The sequence below is a fragment of the Neltuma alba genome, unplaced genomic scaffold (assembly GCF_004799145.2).
Source record: "Neltuma alba isolate B1F8T4 unplaced genomic scaffold, ASM479914v2 tig00011900_pilon, whole genome shotgun sequence".
In the NCBI taxonomy this organism is placed as follows: Eukaryota; Viridiplantae; Streptophyta; class Magnoliopsida; order Fabales; family Fabaceae; genus Neltuma; species Neltuma alba.
The window spans coordinates 157,923-175,210 of NW_021636498.1; the positions used below are offsets into that span (position 1 = coordinate 157,923).

At 36.2% G+C, this 17,288-nt stretch overlaps 3 protein-coding genes across 4 annotated transcripts; all 3 read left to right on the plus strand.

The window, feature by feature from the left end:
• Positions 1–858: 858 nt before the first annotated feature.
• LOC114719253 (basic leucine zipper 19-like) lies at positions 859–3,131 on the plus strand. 2 transcript variants are annotated; one of them, XM_028904724.1, is made up of 2 exons: positions 859–2,175; positions 2,822–3,131. In XM_028904724.1, the coding sequence occupies exon 1, from the start codon at positions 1,452–1,454 to the stop codon at positions 2,130–2,132; it is 681 nt and encodes a 226-aa protein (XP_028760557.1). In that variant the 5' UTR covers positions 859–1,451; the 3' UTR covers positions 2,133–2,175; positions 2,822–3,131. The 2 variants fall into 2 exon arrangements, with proteins under 2 accessions (XP_028760557.1, XP_028760556.1); XM_028904723.1 differs by having other exon boundaries at positions 860–2,175; positions 2,819–3,131.
• A 3,241-nt stretch (positions 3,132–6,372) lies between these two features.
• LOC114719254 (acyl carrier protein 2, mitochondrial) lies at positions 6,373–8,779 on the plus strand. Its single transcript, XM_028904725.1, has 2 exons — positions 6,373–6,673; positions 8,371–8,779. Exons 1-2 carry the CDS (start codon positions 6,467–6,469, stop codon positions 8,545–8,547), a joined length of 384 nt encoding a protein of 127 aa, XP_028760558.1. The 5' UTR covers positions 6,373–6,466; the 3' UTR covers positions 8,548–8,779.
• Positions 8,780–10,814: 2,035 nt separating this feature from the next.
• LOC114719257 (uncharacterized) lies at positions 10,815–11,363 on the plus strand. The gene has a single exon (XM_028904729.1). The coding sequence runs from the start codon at positions 10,815–10,817 to the stop codon at positions 11,361–11,363; it is 549 nt and encodes a 182-aa protein (XP_028760562.1).
• Positions 11,364–17,288: the final 5,925 nt, after the last annotated feature.

The window sequence follows — 17,288 nt, forward strand, 5'->3', positions numbered from 1 at the left end:
AGAGGACAAACTGATATTAATTTCACAAAGAAAATGATGCTATCGCCCCTTATAATAAATGTAGGAGAGCCTATTTGCAAGTAGAACTAGACAATTTGTAACATACATATATATTTACAACTAGAATTAGTTCATTTACATATCACCTCCTTCACCTGAAGAAGGTATCTATGAGTAAAGTGTGGAAGAGCCCATTTGCAAGTGGGACTAAACAATTTGCTACATATTTTATTTACAATTGGAATTAGTTCATTTACATGTCACCTCCTTTACCTAAAAAAGGTATCCATGAGTGAAGAAGTGTAGGAGAACCCATTTACAAGTGAGACTAGATAATTTGCAACATACATACCTTTATTTACAACTAGAATTAGTCCATTTACATGTCACCCCGTAATAGGTATTATGAGGGGCAATAATATCATTTTCTTTGTGGAATTAATATCAGTTTGTCATCTCAATCCTACGGTGAAGTTTTAAAAAGTTTTGAGGACTCCTTGAAATTAATTGTGTACTGAGGTCCTTAAATAAAATTTTTCCAAGTATATATGTTTATTATCCCAGATTGATTGAGAACGTGTGCGTTTCCCGTAAATAATCACTGGATTTTTGTCCCCTTTGACTCCAACGCTGTAGTTTATTATACCAGATTCGTTGAGAATGTGTGCGTTTCCCGTAAATAATCACTAGACTTTTGTCCCCTTCGACTCCAACGCTATAGTAATCTCCACCACTGAAGAATGATGATGATGAAGACGCATAACATTGGCTCTTTTGCTTTATGTTTATGCGCTAAACCTAACTCATTCATAAAATCATCCTCATTCCTTGTGACTCTCAGCTACGAGGTATTGGAATTTATGCTCCAATTCAGCCCACACCCCAAGATTTATGCGAATTCCTCTGGATTTTTTTTTTGCCCAGTCCTATCCGTTTTGCCTATTTCTTCCGATTCTTCATTGAATTTTCTTCTCTGGTATACATGATCGACCTGTCGTCTTCCCCACTTGAGCTCTGATTCTCGCTCGCCTTTCATCCTCAGATTCGCCTTTTTACTTTTGATTCTGCGTTATTGTGCAGAGAACCTATTGTGGGTATTCCCTAATTCGCCCAATTGAGTTGTTTTCCGAATCTCAGCTTTCCGGATTCACTCATATTTACTGTGGAAGATTTAGGTAGAGGCGTGAAGCACAGTGTTTGGCTTTGGTTCCATCTTCTTTGATGAATTTGGCCCGGTTAGCATATGCTCTAGAATTATTCTCCTAGATGCCTTTGCTTCAATTTGACATTAAAGGGATTCATGTCAGAGTCATTTGTTACATTGCGTTTTCAGTTCATACTTCAATACTTCATGGTGATTGTTAATATTCAAAGATTGGATGTTGTACTGTGCATATGTTCTTCTATTGATGGGCTTTGATTAACTTTCCTTCAAAGTGGAGAAAGAAAACATGGATGATGGAGATATTCAGCTTTCAGATAATGCTATGCTGTTGAATACAGAATCATCCAGTGATTTCCAGGCGCTAACATCCATGAACATGATGAATGGATCATTCACCAAGACCATGACTTGCACACACACACACACTTGTAACCCTCCCGGCCCAAATGCTGTACATACACACACTTGCTATCACACTCACACACAAGTTTTTGCACCAGAACCAGATGACAAAGAGCATACCAAATCAAAGGCAAGAAGGCCTTCAACTAACAGAGAAGCAGTTAGAAAGTATAGGGAGAAGAAGAAGGCGCACACAGCTTATCTGGAGGAGGAAGTCAAGAGATTGCATCTGCAGCATGTGCAACTAGTCAGGAAACTGCAGAAGCAGGCGATTCTTGAGGCCGAGTTATCAAGGTTGAGAAGCATTTTGATAGATCTTAGGAGGAAAATTGACAATGAATTAGGTGTTTTCCCTTATAAGCAGTGTGCCTCTTATGGTCAGACCAATTTCCCATGCTTCAATAGTCCGCATGTAGGATCATCATCTCAAGTTGCCATATGTGGAAATGGAAAATTTGCTTCTCGACGGGAAGGAAATTGTCAACCTGCCATAGATTGTCAAGTAAACGTAGATAACAAGGCAAGCACTGAAGAAGAAGAAGAAAGCATTGAAGGCGATGGATAACTTGATGTCATCATCATCTCAAGCTGAGTGATTAGCTAGACAAGTATGTTCTGAGCTTCTTTCTTATACTTTGTTAGATTCTCATTCTCATTCTGCTTGGAATGGTGAAGTGAGGTCAGGTGTATCACTGGTTTTTAGCGAGTCTGAAAGGCTTTTGAAGTTACTTGGCTAGACCTCTGGTATAGTTTTATTTCTATGGGCAAAGTAGTTTTGGAAGTTGTATATTACAGCAGCTTTGTAATTGAAAGAAGAGTATAGATTTTTCTTTTTATAAGAAATTTCTTTTGAATATGTCAGGTTTTTTATGGTGAAGAAACTGATTAAATCTCATATTTCACTGCTTTTCTTATATCAGAATTCCTGTCAATTCTAGGAACCCAGAATCTGCTAGTTCATTTTCTTGTTCTTGCGCATAGTTATCTGACAAGACTCAGATTGTTCTCCTTAATCATTTACAAATTCATGTAGAGCTATGTAATTTGCAGCATAAATCTTGTTATTGCGTTGATGTACTGTTTCTTATTCCTTTTTTGATCTCAGAAGCACAGTCCATTAGCTTTGGTGGCCATGAGAAATTCAGAAATTCATGTGCCTTGTCAAAGTAGAACTGAACCAAGTCCCGTTTGCTGCTATAACTTGATTCTTACAGCTTCTTATCTGATTCTTCTCTTGTATTTGTCTCGGAGCAGAAGAAGGCGTTATAATTCTTGAGAACTAAGGCATACACCCACCAAGGACTTGTCTCCTTATGTTTGGATAGAGGACTGGGAAAGGAAATATTTTATTTAGGGATAAGGAAACATTTGGTCCTCAAGCTTGCCTCGCTTATTGATTTGGTCCCTAAAATCTAATTTTTATCAATTAGGTCCCTAAAGTCTCATAATCATGTATGATTAGTCCTTATGGTATGAGAACATATAATTATAGGCACACATGTGGTGTAGCCTTTAACTCAAGCATGTCAATCTCTTCATCGATTGCAGAAAAAAATTGTTGGTCTAATTAGATCAAACAACAATTTGAAATAATGAGTAAAATTTTATAGATTTAATTAATAAAACACTGTCAGAGCATTATTGGACGTGGACATCTCTTCTAATATGGATTTAAATTTTGATTTGTCATATTATGAGAAGGTAACCCTTTCTATTAGACTTAATTAAAGACAATTGAAGACAAATAATAAATTCAGAGTTATACTAATGAAAGATCCAATACTTCCCGAAAATACTGGTATCCATTGGATTGGACCCATCAAATAATAATGATGATGATGATAAGGAATTTGTTTCATTGATCTCTTGAGCACATGGATGTCCCTGCCATATCTTTTTCTAATTCGGTCCTCCATTCTCTACGTATTTTTGGGGTCCTTTTTTATTTTTCTTTTTCTTTTGCTTTTTTTTTTTTGTTTTTTTTGCCAATTTTGTTGCACATTTTTGGGACTATATGAAGAAATTTTTTGTTATATGAAATTAGATAATCCCGTGTAAATGGAATTGGGGAATATCACTTTCCTCTATGTTATTACTCAATCTCACATAATGGATTTGCTTAATTCCAAATAACAAGTAATTATTCATATTAAATACCCTTTTAATATATTTTTTTAATCATTGCCCCTCATTTTTATAATCTCGTACCAAACGGCATTTAAATATAAATACTTCTTTTAATAAGAATTTGAATATTGATTTGATATGTGCAGCTAGTTCGTTGAATCCAAGCCAATGTTTTCTTTTTGGTATAAAAAAGTTTAGATGAGTTGGGTTCTAAAAGCTCACTAAGACAAGGACATGCTTCCAGGCTAAAAGAGCGCTTACAGAGATACTTATAGATCACTCACCAACAAAATCCTCATATGGACAGCAGGATTCAAACTCATGACCTTTTGGGTTATGAGTCGACTCCTTACTAACTAGACCAACTCTTATTGATAACCCAAGTCCCAAGCCAATGCTGGTGCCTGCAAGTTTATCCTCTTGAAAGTTGAAACTCCCGTGGCCCGTTAGATGCCTCACGTGCACCCCACCGTGCAAGGCATTCTGTTTTTACGTCTTACTTGTCTTCCCTCTTCATTGGAAAACTCCAGAAATAGAATAAGATCTTCTAAAACGATGTTTAATCATTTAAAATATTTGACTATTTCATAAATTTCGGCCCCAAAAAAAATTAACAACTGTATTTCATAAATTTATTAAACTTATGTTTCTTTCTTACAAATCGAGATAACCTGAATTTTAATTCCTTGCTTCATGTCTAAACATCAAAAGCCAACAATCAACCCCATAATTTTCCAAGTTTGAGAGTTTAAAACATGATTTATTACGCACATCATATTCATGCATAAAACATTGATTATAGAACCCTCATACTGTGAACACCCATGGAATATAACGATAGTGAATGCGATGATGATTACAGAGCATTCGTTTAGTAGTACTACTTCTGGTCCTTAATATAAGACCCCATTTGATTTTTATTTTGGTCCTAAATATAAGACCCCGATCTATTTTGTCTCTCATATTTACTCAATTTTTTTCAAGATAATCCTTCTAATAATTATAGTTCTAGTTAATACACTTGATTAGCAAGGATATTTTAGGAAAGACAACATCTATTTAGGATAAATAACTAACTCAACTTACTTCTTTAATCTCCTCAAATTAGTCAACTGGATTTTATAATTAGGACCAGAGGTAATATATTATTAGAAAATCATGGAATGAAATTATATTTTTTTAAAATAAAATAAATGTGAAATGATTTTTTAACTCTATTAAGGGCAGCAATGGAGGGTATAAATATCTAAATATTGATTCAAAGAGAATATAAACATCTACATGCTAGTTCATGGAATTCAACCAACAGTTTTTAATGTAAGAGCTAAATAATTAATTTGAATACATCAAAAAAATAGTTAAATTAGTTAATTATAATAAATATGTGTTAACTTTTCTAAAATCTAAACTATCTTTTCAAATGAGGTGCATTGAAATTATCCCTTTGTAGGAACTTCTTACAATCAATACAAATATCTTAAATAAAATATTATAAATTTGAGAGATAAAATAAATTGAGATATTATATTTAAAATTAAATTAAATTTTTAACTAGTTATTATGTTAAGAACTGGAGATTGTATTAGAAATTGAATGTCATGCCACCTTTTGCAATACTACCCAACTTGATCTGAATTAGTCTAAGGAGGTGATTGGATGGAATCAAAACTATAGTTTTAAAAATGCTTTTACAATATACGAAATAAATATATAAAAAAGTTTATCTCGATTTATGAAAAAATACTTCTGAAAAGCACTTTTTAAGGTGCCCAAACACCCCCTTAATAGTCTGTATGGCAAAATAAAAAAGTGCTTTTTGGACCCAACACGTGGTTTTGGCTAGATATTTGCCAAACAATTGGGAAAATGATCAAATCGTGATTTGGGCCAAAATCAAGGCTTTTGGAGTCCAAAACTATGGTTTCCAAAAAAGCAAAATGAATTTGCTTTTGGGCAAAATTTTGAGGACTGTTGTGTGATGATTATGGCTGTCGGAGAATATATGACAAAAAACCCCATATTCAATTATTCAATTATAAGCTTCCTTCTGCCTTCGATGCTTCGATCCTTTAGAAGTGCTTTAATAATATATTATTCAATTAATAATATATGACAAAATAATCATTTTTCTATAAACATATTTAATCTTATATTTTATAAATATATACACATTAATTATTTATTAATTAAATTTTCTTATATATTAGTAATTATATTGGTAAAAAATATATTATTAACAAATTTATTTCTTCAAATTAAAATATATTATAAAATTTATATTTTATATAATTATCATATTAACTTACACTCTTTTTAGCAATTTGCACATATAAAAAGTGTTTCTGATAACAACTTTTTAAACAGTTTCACTTTATTAGAATTACTTTTTTATAAAATCTATTCTCAAAAATAACTTTTTTTCAGAAGGTATTTTTAAAACCATGATTTGACTAGATCATATCGAAGTTGCGGAGGCCCATGATGTTAGGTAGTATTAAAAAAATAATAGAGAGAAAGTTAAATGTTTGAAAACGACAGATATCAAAATTGGGCTCCTTCATTTCATTAGGTCTTTAAAATTTGGCTGGTAAAAAAAAAGGTCTTTAAAACTTGATGATGACAAGCCCGTGGGCCCAGAAGCAAGCTTACCGCTCTACAGCCGAGTAGGGTTCGAGCAGGCATCCAGATTAGATTCGATTCTGCTAGAAGACGTTCGCTTGCTCGCTCACTAGCACCAGTCGAGAGAAAGAGAGGAGAAAGCTTCAAGCTTCAATGGCCGCCAAGGGTGCTTTGCAGCCTCTATTGAAATATTTGAGGGTGCCGGTGCAGCCTCTGCGTCAAAATATCTTCTCGCTTTCCCCTCACGTGTTTCGACGCTTTTCCTCCGAGGAGGTTAGAGGTTCCTTTCTCGACAAGTCGGAGGTCACCGATCGCGTCATCTCCGTCGTCAAAAACTTTCAGAAGGTTGACCCTTCCAAGGTACACTGTTCTCGCGGTCATACATTACTTTTGTTGGGTATTTGGCACCAGCGAGAACGGATGACAGAACCCTTTTTTTATTTAATTTGTTTTTTTAAAAAAAGATGGCGTGGTGGTTGGAACCTAGATTTTCTTGCCATTTATTGGAGCCCTCAAGACATACTTCATGGGACTTATGGGAACTTTGATTTGCTTCTGAGTGATTCAAATCAGTGAAAGAAGTGCAAGGGGGCTGGGGTGGGGGACGAGTCGACCAAGTAGTCCTGGAAATTGAATTTGTAGCTCGCCATTACTAGCTGTTCATTATTGTCTTAGCTAATGTCAAACATGAAAATGGTTCACACATTAGATTTTGCGGCTGCATTTTCTTAATTGATCTAAATTTATATTGACATGCCCTGTATGCTCTATGCTAGGAAATTTTATCTTGGAACTCTAGTCTAATACCTTGCAACTGGGTAATAATTCTTTATATACAAGCGGGAATGATGGCAAACAAACATATCTCCCACAATGTTGGAAAATATGAGACTTAATTGGATGGTATTGTTGTGCTTAAGTCCGACTCCTTGGTATTTTTGAGCGTGAAGAAGGAGGTATAATTTGGATTATATTGAGTAATAGCTCCTAGATTTCCAGCTAAATTTTCACAGTTCCACCTTTGAGAAAATTATTTCTTTCATACTATTTTTAATTCTGGGATGCAACTTACTATCCAATGAGGTTAAGGAGATCAAACACGGGCATTTACGTAGTTTATATTTTGAGATGATTTGCATGCGGCTTATTATTTGTCAAAATTGAGATTTTGATGACTGACTTCGAACGCAACTCCCATGACAATTTGGATTGCACCGACTATTCACGGATAGGTTATTTTATATTTTATTAAAGCTTTGCAGTCAGGACAATGGATAATTCTACGGAGACAAACAGTTTGTTTCTCAAGATTTGGAATGTACAAATCTGTAGGTCATGTATTTGAAGGATTTTAAATTGATGTTATTGTGCTTGTTAAGGGCAGTCCTTTTCATTATGCATTGTGGACTAATGATGTGAAAGGAGATAGGGAAGAAGGAAAGAGAGACAGTTAGAGATAGAGAGATTGGAGAGTAGAAGAGATTTAGAGAGCTAAAGAGACAAAGAGACTGGATTACTTCACTGAGATTACACAAAAACTGAGACACAGAGATGTTGGGGACTTATTTATAGCCTATTGCCCCTTGTTGCACCAACGGTCACTAAAAACCTGTTACTTATCCATTTATTATTTTATTTACATAACTTATATATGCATTATGGCTCCTAATGAAACCAAAAAAAAAAAAAATCATGCTAAGCCGAGCGAAGTATTTGATTTGAGTTCCATTGAAAAAGATGTGCTTTCTGGCACATTGCATTGAATTTGAGAAATGAACCACATTGGTTATGACTGGTGCTGCAAGTTTTTTTTCCATTTGTGTATCTATATCAACATGTTGATGTCTGTTTTTGCGATTATTCTTCTTTTATCCTGCCTGCACCCAATTCTACGGCTCTGCTTTGGATGGATTGTTCAATTGTTAATCAATATAAAATATAAAAAGTATAGAGAGCTGTATTCCCGACAAACTTTGAAAAGTGTAGTTCATATCAGGCTTTGTGCAAATTCTATCTTGTTTTTCTTAATTTGAGATTTCAATCTTGAATTTTGTCAGGTTAATCCAAATGCTCATTTCCAAAATGATCTTGGCTTGGATAGCTTAGATGCTGTGGAGATTGTGATGGCTCTTGAAGAAGAGTTTGGTTTTGAGATTCCTGACAACGAAGCAGACAAGATCAACTCCATTAATCTTGCCGTGGACTTTATTGCATCCCATCCTCAGGCAAAGTAAGGAAAAATCTATGAAGATTGGTGTCTTAATTTTGCGGTAGTTTCATGAGGAACTCTATGAGAACATCAAACTTAAGTGTATCTTAATTTTCATTTAGATTCCGTATAGAAATGTTATATGGGGATGTGCCAATGTTAATGCTGCTATATTTCTCAAACGGGGATTCGTTTGAGAAATAATAAGGGCTGATTGGACTAGAAATGATTTGAAAATAAATTTTTTTGGTTCTTAATCATGTTTCGCAATTAGAAGAATAAAAATTTTCTTTGGGTGGGGGAAAGATAGGTTTGAAGCCTAAATTGTCAAAGGAGAAGAACCCTAACTAGAGCCTATGGAAAAGGAAAGGAGATAGACTTTGAATTTCTGGGAAACTTGCAAGTGAGGGAATCTCCAAAGGTCATAAAATCAGAGGTTGAAGCTTTCATGAGAAGGAGGATGTGGTTGGGAAATTAGAGCTGGACAAGAGGAGGATCTGGTGACTGGTGTAAGAAGATAGAAAGAGCTATCAAACAGGTGGGTCTGGCTCATGCGGGCTTAGCAGTTTTGCTTATATAGTGTTAGTCATTCCTAAACTTGGTCATAATTGATCGGGTTTACGGCTAGACCCGAAAGCTTGAATGATTTTTTTTTTTTTAATTTCACTTTCACATTATCACAATTGATATCCGAACCAGAGAACCGAAAATAAATGTTCTTAAAAGTGCAAATATCATAATATAAATCCAAACTCTGAAGGACTGAATAAAAAGTTATAAAGTCCAAAATGAATAATACCAATCCAAGCTTTCGAGAATGTAATATAATTTTTCAATCTAAATTGTGTTAAAATTAGTCTCTTTCATTAAATCCAACTCCTATTGCAAATAGAAACTTAAATATTCCTTAATCTTCATTTTCATCATGGGAACAAAAATGTTGACCCTTCAAAAGTAGGGTTGAATCAGCCAACTTAATAAATTAATGCTAAAAACAAAAAAAGCAAAAAGGAAAACACAGAGAAAGAAAGAAGGGGCTTTCAGGCCAGCCCAACTCAACTGATATTTCACCAAACCTCCAAGCCGAAGTGCAAAAGCTCTTCTTCCTATAATTTTCCCCATTTCTCAAGTCCGGGCTATATTATAAATATATATATATATATATATATAAATACACACACATAAATGTGTGTGTGTGTGTCAACGGCATTTTTTTTTTTGGCCGGCAAATTATCCCTATTGGCAACACCACCCATCATATTTGGATAGAGTCCTAAACTTGAGTTTAATGTTGATCTGTTTGTATGCATGTTTGTAGAATAAGATGTGGGAAAAATGAGCCCCAACTCAAATATTTGACTCTAAAGTTGGTTCTATCATTCTTTCATGTTAAACTAGATTCAATGATACTACACAATTGACCTCCAAACCCCATTGGTTCAAGTGATCCTAAACAGGGCCCTAAATTTGGTGTGGTCAAACTAGAGCTTCTGCATCCGTCATCTATCAGTTGTGTAGTGTTAGAAGCCCTTGATTCTCTCCCTGATTCTCTCCCTTTATTCTCTCCATTAATTACCCATGATTCTAGCTAGACAATAAATTCCTGATTACTTGTGATATTGCAATATCTTTCATTTATTACTGATTGATTGTAACCGGTAGTATGAGACTCTATATATTGTACCCAAATCATATGAAATAATATGGTAGAGTGAATTTTCAATACTCTTTAAGCATGGTATCAGAGCGTGTGAGCTTGGAAAGGGTCCTGGAGAGTCTGCCGTGAGCCAGAGAGAGAGAGACGGCGAGGAGAGAGAGAGAGAGTGAGTGAGACGTCCCTGAAACTGGAACCAGAAGTGGTCCGTGGACGACACCACCCCTCCAGGCCTCACCGGCGTCCCCAGATCGGCGCGTCCCCAGAAGCCGACGTCCAACGGAGCTGCGCGTGACCCTCACGCGCCGTTACAAGCTCCGCGCGTGAATCCCACGCGCCGCCACGCCCCGCCACTGTACCAGCGCGTGCCGCCCACGCGCCGCCGCCAGAGACCTCCAGTACCTCCCAGAGACCCAGAAGATGGATAACCCAGAATTCCCACCACTTTTTGGGTCTGTTCGCAATATTCCAAGGGTTCTCATGTCCGGTACATCTTCAAATACTCAAGCTACTCTTCTCCTTCTTCACCGGTGGTTACTCCTTCTTCAGATCTGACAGTAGCCGCTGAACCTCAAGCTATGGGGGTAGCCCACAAACTTAATGGAAGCAATTATCTCCAATGGTCTCAAAGTGTATTAATGTATCTGCGTGGGAAGCGTAAGGAGAAGTATATCAATGGAGAAGCAACACAACCTTCGCATAATGATCCCAAATTTGATACCTGGTTCGCTGAAAATAATCAGGTGATGTCTTGGTTGTGCAATTCAATGACTCTCGAAATCAGTGAAGGATACCTTCTTGCAAGTACAGCCAAGGAAATCTGGGATGCTGCTAAGCGGACCTACTCTACCCTCGATAACACTGCAGCCTTATTAGATCTAAAGAGGCAGCTCAAAGATCTGAAACAAGGCAACTTAACTGTGACTCAATACTACAGTACGTTGACAAAGATATGGCAGCAATTGGACCTCTTTGAAGTACATCCTTGGAAGGATATGGATGATGCTAATTACTACAGACAATTGGTGGAAAGAGGACGAACATATGACTTTCTGTTGGGCCTGAATGATGTTTTTGAAGAAGTGAGAGGGAGAATTATGGGACTGAAGCCGCTGCCATCCCTATTTGAAGTTTCAGTATGGTTAAGTTCGAAGAAAGCCGAAGACACCTCACTCAAAGCAGCCTGACCGCAGCAGAGGGCTCGGCATTGGTGACGAGGGGGTTCCAGACATCAGAGGGCCCTGAGAAGAAAGGGAACAAGTGGTGCAACCACTGTAACAAGAGAGGCCACACCAGAGATGAATGCTGGAAACTACATGGGAAACCAACTCAAGGGAAACAGAAACAACGGGAAGATAGAAGGAGCCACCACACCTCCTCTGAAGAAAAAGGTGATGATGGAGACCAATTGACCAGAGAAGAGCTTCAAATGCTTCGTAAGATACTTGAAAAACAAAACAAATCAAAATCTGTTCCCAACGTGAACTTGATACAGTCAGGTAATTCCATTATAGCCCTCAATGCAATGATAACTAGTGATGAGACTTGGATTGTTGACTCCGGTGCTACAGATCACATGACTGGTAATAAGTCCTTCTTCAAAACCCTCAAATATTGCCATGAGAACCTTAGAGTAAAAGTGGCAACTGGACTGTATACTAAAGTTGAGGGTGTTGGCAGTGTGGCTCTATCTGAAGATCTGGAAATCCATAATGTTTTGTTTGTCCCTGCTCTTACTTGCAATCTTATTTCTGTGAGCAAATTAACTAAAGGGAAAGCATGTCGGGTGATATTTGATGATGTTAAATGTGTTTTTCAGGATTCGACCTCGGGGAGGAAGATTTTGACTGCTAAAGAATGGGATGGACTCTACTACTTTGAAGGAAAGGATATGAAGACAGCAGGAGCAAAGAAAGCTATGGTTAGCTCCAACTCTCAGAATAAAAATGTAATGTTGTGGCATCAAAGATTAGGCCACCCCAGCTTTGATTATATGAAGCATGTGTTTCCAACTTTATTCAATAAAAATTCTTCTCCTTTCCAATGTGAAACGTGTCAAATTGCTAAACAAACTCGCGCCTCTTATCCCAAACATACTTACAAACCTTCTACCCCGTTCACAATGATCCATACCGACATTTGGGGACCAGCCAAAACCAACACCCGAACAGGCACAAAGTGGTTTATCACATTCATAGATGATCACACCCGGGTCACATGGGTTTACCTTATGAAAGAGAAATCCGAAGCCCTACAAATTTTCAAAAACTTTTACTCGTTTGTGAGAACCCAATTCCAAACTACCATCAAAGTCCTGAGAAGTGACAATGCCAAAGAGTATGTGAGTGGAGCCTTTAGGGAATTTCTTGAGCAGGAGGGAATCCATCACCAAACCTCATGTGTTTATACTCCTCAACAAAATGGAGTTGCTGAGCGAAAGAATAGACACCTTTTGGAAGTGACCCGAGCTATTATGATGGAAAGAAATGTTCCAAATCTGTTTTGGGGAGATGCTGTACTAACCGCAGCCTACCTTATCAACCGCATGGCCTCTAAAATTCTCCACTTTAGTACCCCTATTCAAAAGCTCCTCGAGACTTACCCCACTTCACCTATCATCAATACCATCCCCAAAAGGTCTTTGGGTGTGTCGTCTTTGTCCATAAACATGATGGAGGCAAACTAGGTGCTAGAGCAGAAAAATGCATTTTCCTCGGGTATTCCTCCACCAAAAAGGGGTACAAGTGTTATTGTCCCACCACCAGAAAACTTATAATCTCCAAAGACACAGTCTTTTATGAGGATGATGCTTACTATCCCAAATTACCCATTCAGGGGGAGCACTATGGAGTAGAATGGCTAATTACATCCGAACCTATAACCATACCGCCTCAAGACAACATCCCTGAACCGGAAACGGAACCAAAAACCCCTACTACTACACCTTCTCCAGAACACCAAAACTCCACAAACATCCCTCACCCAATGGAAACCAATGCTGAAATTGATGCAGGGGTGACAGAGCACTCAAGTCCTCAATCAGGTGAACAGGACAGTAGTAGTAGGGTTCCTTCCATTCCAAGGCAGCAACATGATTCCAATCCGGAGTTGGATCCTGAAGAACTGGGATGGCCTATTGCACTTAGAAAGGGGGTAAGATCGTGTACTCAACATCCTATTCAAAAATTTGTCTCCTATGGCAATTTATCTGCGAGAATGCAAACTTTTGTAGTGAATAGCTCACAGGTGAAAATTCCAGAAACATTTCAACAGGCTGTAACAGATCCTAATTGGAAACATGCTGCATATGAGGAGTTGAGAGCCTTGAAGGAGAATAACACGTGGGATATCACCACACTTCCTAAAGGCAAGAAAGCAGTGGGTTGCAGGTGGATCTTCACCCCTAAATTCAATCCTGATGGCAGCATCAACAAGTACAAAGGAAGATTAGTTGCCAAAGGGTACACCCAAACCTATGGGATTGATTATCAAGAAACGTTTGCTCCTGTGGCAAAATTCAACACCATCCAGGTACTCCTGTCCCTAGCTGCCAACCTTGATTGGCCCCTACATCAACTAGATGTGAAGAATGCTTTCCTAAATGGAGATTTGGAGGAGGAAGTGTACATGGAAATTCCAGATGGAGTAATAGCTCCGCCCAACTCAGTTTGCAAATTGAAGAAATCATTATATGGCCTGAAACAATCTCCACGAGCATGGTTCGACAGGTTTGCCAAAGCAATCAAAAGGTTTGGCTACATTCAAGGACAAGCTGATCACACTCTTTTCGTCAAACACAGTGATGGAAAGGTAACGATCCTAATTGTGTATGTGGATGATATAGTCATAACTGGCAGTGATGAGGTTTCTATCTCTCACCTCAAGAAGGCCCTGGCTAGGGAATTCCAAGTGAAGGATCTAGGCCAAATGAAGTACTTTCTTGGAATGGAGGTTGCTAGATCCAAAAAGGGTATAAGTGTGTCTCAACGAAAGTACACACTGGACTTACTCCACGAAACAGGAATACTTGGGGCTAAACCCAGTGAGACTCCTATGGAAGAGTCATGCAATCTGGAAGTGAAACCAAAAGGGACACCAGTTAACTCAGAAAGGTACAGAAGACTTGTGGGCAAACTAATCTACTTGACTCATACAAGGCCTGACATTAGTTATGCAGTTGGAGTGGTAAGCCAATTTATGCATCAACCCCAGGAAGAACACATGGAAGCAGTATACAGAATCCTCACCTACCTCAAACTCAACCCTGGAAGAGGACTATTCTTTAAAAGGGGAGTACAAGGAGCATCGAGGTCTACACTGATGCAGATCATGGGAGAGCTGTGGATAACAGAAGATCTGTCACAGGATACTGTACTTATGTTTGGGGAAACTTAGTCACTTGGCGAAGCAAGAAACAGACAGTAGTCTCAAGAAGCAGTGCTGAGGCTGAGCTAAGAGCTGTAGCCCTGGGGGTATGTGAAGGAATGTGGGTGATTAGACTTCTGAAGGAATTGAGAATCTCCTATGAAGGACCTATGAATCTCTGGTGTGACAATCAAGCCAGCATTGAAATGACCAAAAATCCTGTGTATCACGACCGAACAAAGCATGTTGACATTGATCGGCACTTCATCAAAGAAAAGGTCGAGGATGGCATCATTAACTTGAACTATGTGCGTTCAACTGATCAGATTGCTGACATCATGACCAAACCGTTAGCCAGAGTCAAGTTTGAAGGGCTTCGAAGCAAGCTGGGAATGGTTGACATCTACTCTCCAGCTTGAGGGGGAGTGTTAGAAGCCCTTGATTCTCTCCCTGATTCTCTCCCTTTATTCTCTCCATTAATTACCCATGATTCTAGCTAGACAATAAATTCCTGATTACTTGTGATATTGCAATATCTTTCATTTATTACTGATTGATTGTAACCGGTAGTATGAGACTCTATATATTGTACCCAAATCATATGAAATAATATGGTAGAGTGAATTTTCAATACTCTTTAAGCATGTAGTATCATTGAATCAAATCAAAATAATCATGGCTTTCAAAAATTTGCATTCCAGACTAAATTTCATCCAAAAATATTTTATTTTTTAAAATATGGAACATTAAAGGTTAAAATTTTTTTGAGGAATTGCATCTCATTCTCAAAAAACTTGAGTCCAAATAAAAATTAAATTAATATACTGATCCAAAGCGTCATCATCTCCTAGAATAAGAAACAAAAATCCTTATCGTTAGTACTTGTACACACACACACACGTCCAACAAACAATTTGGTTAAATTATTAATCTGCCATAATTAATAAAGCTTCAATTTCCGGCTGTCTTAAAAAAAAAATAAACTAAACAGTTGACCAAGGCAAGCCAAAGGAAAATTTTATGTAGCTTTCATGGTACAATGAGTCAAAGATTAACAAAAACAAAAGGTTAACCTACAAAATTAGATTGTGACTTTTTAATTTGCACCAAACCAAAGTTGAATATTGTTGTTTAATTCCTTATAGATAATATGTTTTTTAGTGATTTTATATTGCATATAAATATGGATTGTGAGGTAAAAGAATTTTGTCATTCCTTTTTTTTAATAGAATATGATTTGTTTTAATTTAAATGATAGATATTCAGTTTGAATAACTTTAATTTTAATTAAAAAGTGTTTTATTATTAATTTAAAATAATAGTTCATATTAGATTGGAATGACTTAAATTTAAAAGCTATTGAAATGATTAAGAGAGGTGGAATGTAATATATCCCTCTGGCATGCAAATCCACTCCCACCTAAAGGAAGAAAAAGGTGATAACATGACTGTGACTAGTGGCTTGCTGCTTATATGCTAACTGATAAGAACAAACTTCAATTAATAAATCTTTAAACTTGGACTAGTTAAATCTTGAAAAAATAATTACTCTTATGCAATAAAGCTATTGTTATATTTGAAATTATTAACCATATTAAGCCTTAAGAAAACTTTATGCATGATTACACAATTTGCGAATTGGGAAGATTCACAAATCTGTTACCATGTAATCCTATTTAGAGATAAAACTTATCATTGTATCTATCTTTCTTTTATTTATTTATTTTAGAGTTAAAATGTAAATTTGTTATGAAAGTTTTCACTTAGAAGTACTAGGTATCTAAAAGTCTTTTTGGGTGCATGTTTGTCTCTAAAATTTAAAACCATAACAATATTACTTTTTATTATTAAAAAACTAACGTTAACAGCCAAAATAGTCATATTGACGGTTAACCTTTTAAAACCTTTTTAATGGCAGTGGTACTACTACTACGATTTAAATAGTGACTATATTTTAAACTTTTGGAATAAATTTGCATCTTAAATAGTGATAATATTATTATGATTTTTAACTTTCTTAATAAATTTACATCTTAAATAGTGATAATATTATTATGATTTTAAATTTTCAAGACAAATTTGCATTTTAACACTTCATTTTATACAACTTAAACACATGTCTTATATGAATATGTTAATATCATACCGGGTCATCAAACGTGATGGGTAATGTTACCATCTTGACAATTTGTTGTTAATATATTTATTTATCTCAATGTAAACTATATGATTAAAAAATTATCCTAATTAAAATTTAATCATTTTCAAAATCTTGTAACAAGGATCATAAAACATGATTATACTTTTTTTATAAAAATATTTATAAAATTAATTATCCTCGGAGCTAATTTTCCCATTAAACAATTGGTGTGTGATGTTCTTGACAACTAGATGGGTTGTTGAAATTCCTCATTCGGATTGATGGGGCAATTTGTTTAATTCATTTAGAAGATAAAAGGAGACAAAATGCCCATGATTTATTAATGTAAAGAGATAACAAAGTTTACTTATCTATTTATCAAATAAAAAAAAGCATATTATTGGTAGAATATATTTTTTGAATTAAGTTGGATGCAATGAATGCTTTAAAGAAGAAATCTTATTTTGCTTTAAAATTTTGAATTGAAATATCTTCTAATATAATCGGACCTATATATTATTTTCAATATTTGTTACATAGGATTTCAACCAAAATTCTGTTGTCTGGCAAAAAAATTTTCTGTTCAAGCTCTATTTTAGGACCATAT

Bases quoted from the DNA above. Each gene is read 5' to 3' on its own strand.
- LOC114719253 (XM_028904724.1), top strand. From the start codon at position 1,452: ATGGATGATGGAGATATTCAGCTTTCAGATAATGCTATGCTGTTGAAT.
- LOC114719254 (XM_028904725.1), top strand. From the start codon at position 6,467: ATGGCCGCCAAGGGTGCTTTGCAGCCTCTATTGAAATATTTGAGGGTG. The intron at 6,674-8,370 runs GTACACTGTTCT...GAATTTTGTCAG, and splicing joins AGAAGGTTGACCCTTCCAAG to GTTAATCCAAATGCTCATTT.
- LOC114719257 (XM_028904729.1), top strand. From the start codon at position 10,815: ATGTATCTGCGTGGGAAGCGTAAGGAGAAGTATATCAATGGAGAAGCA.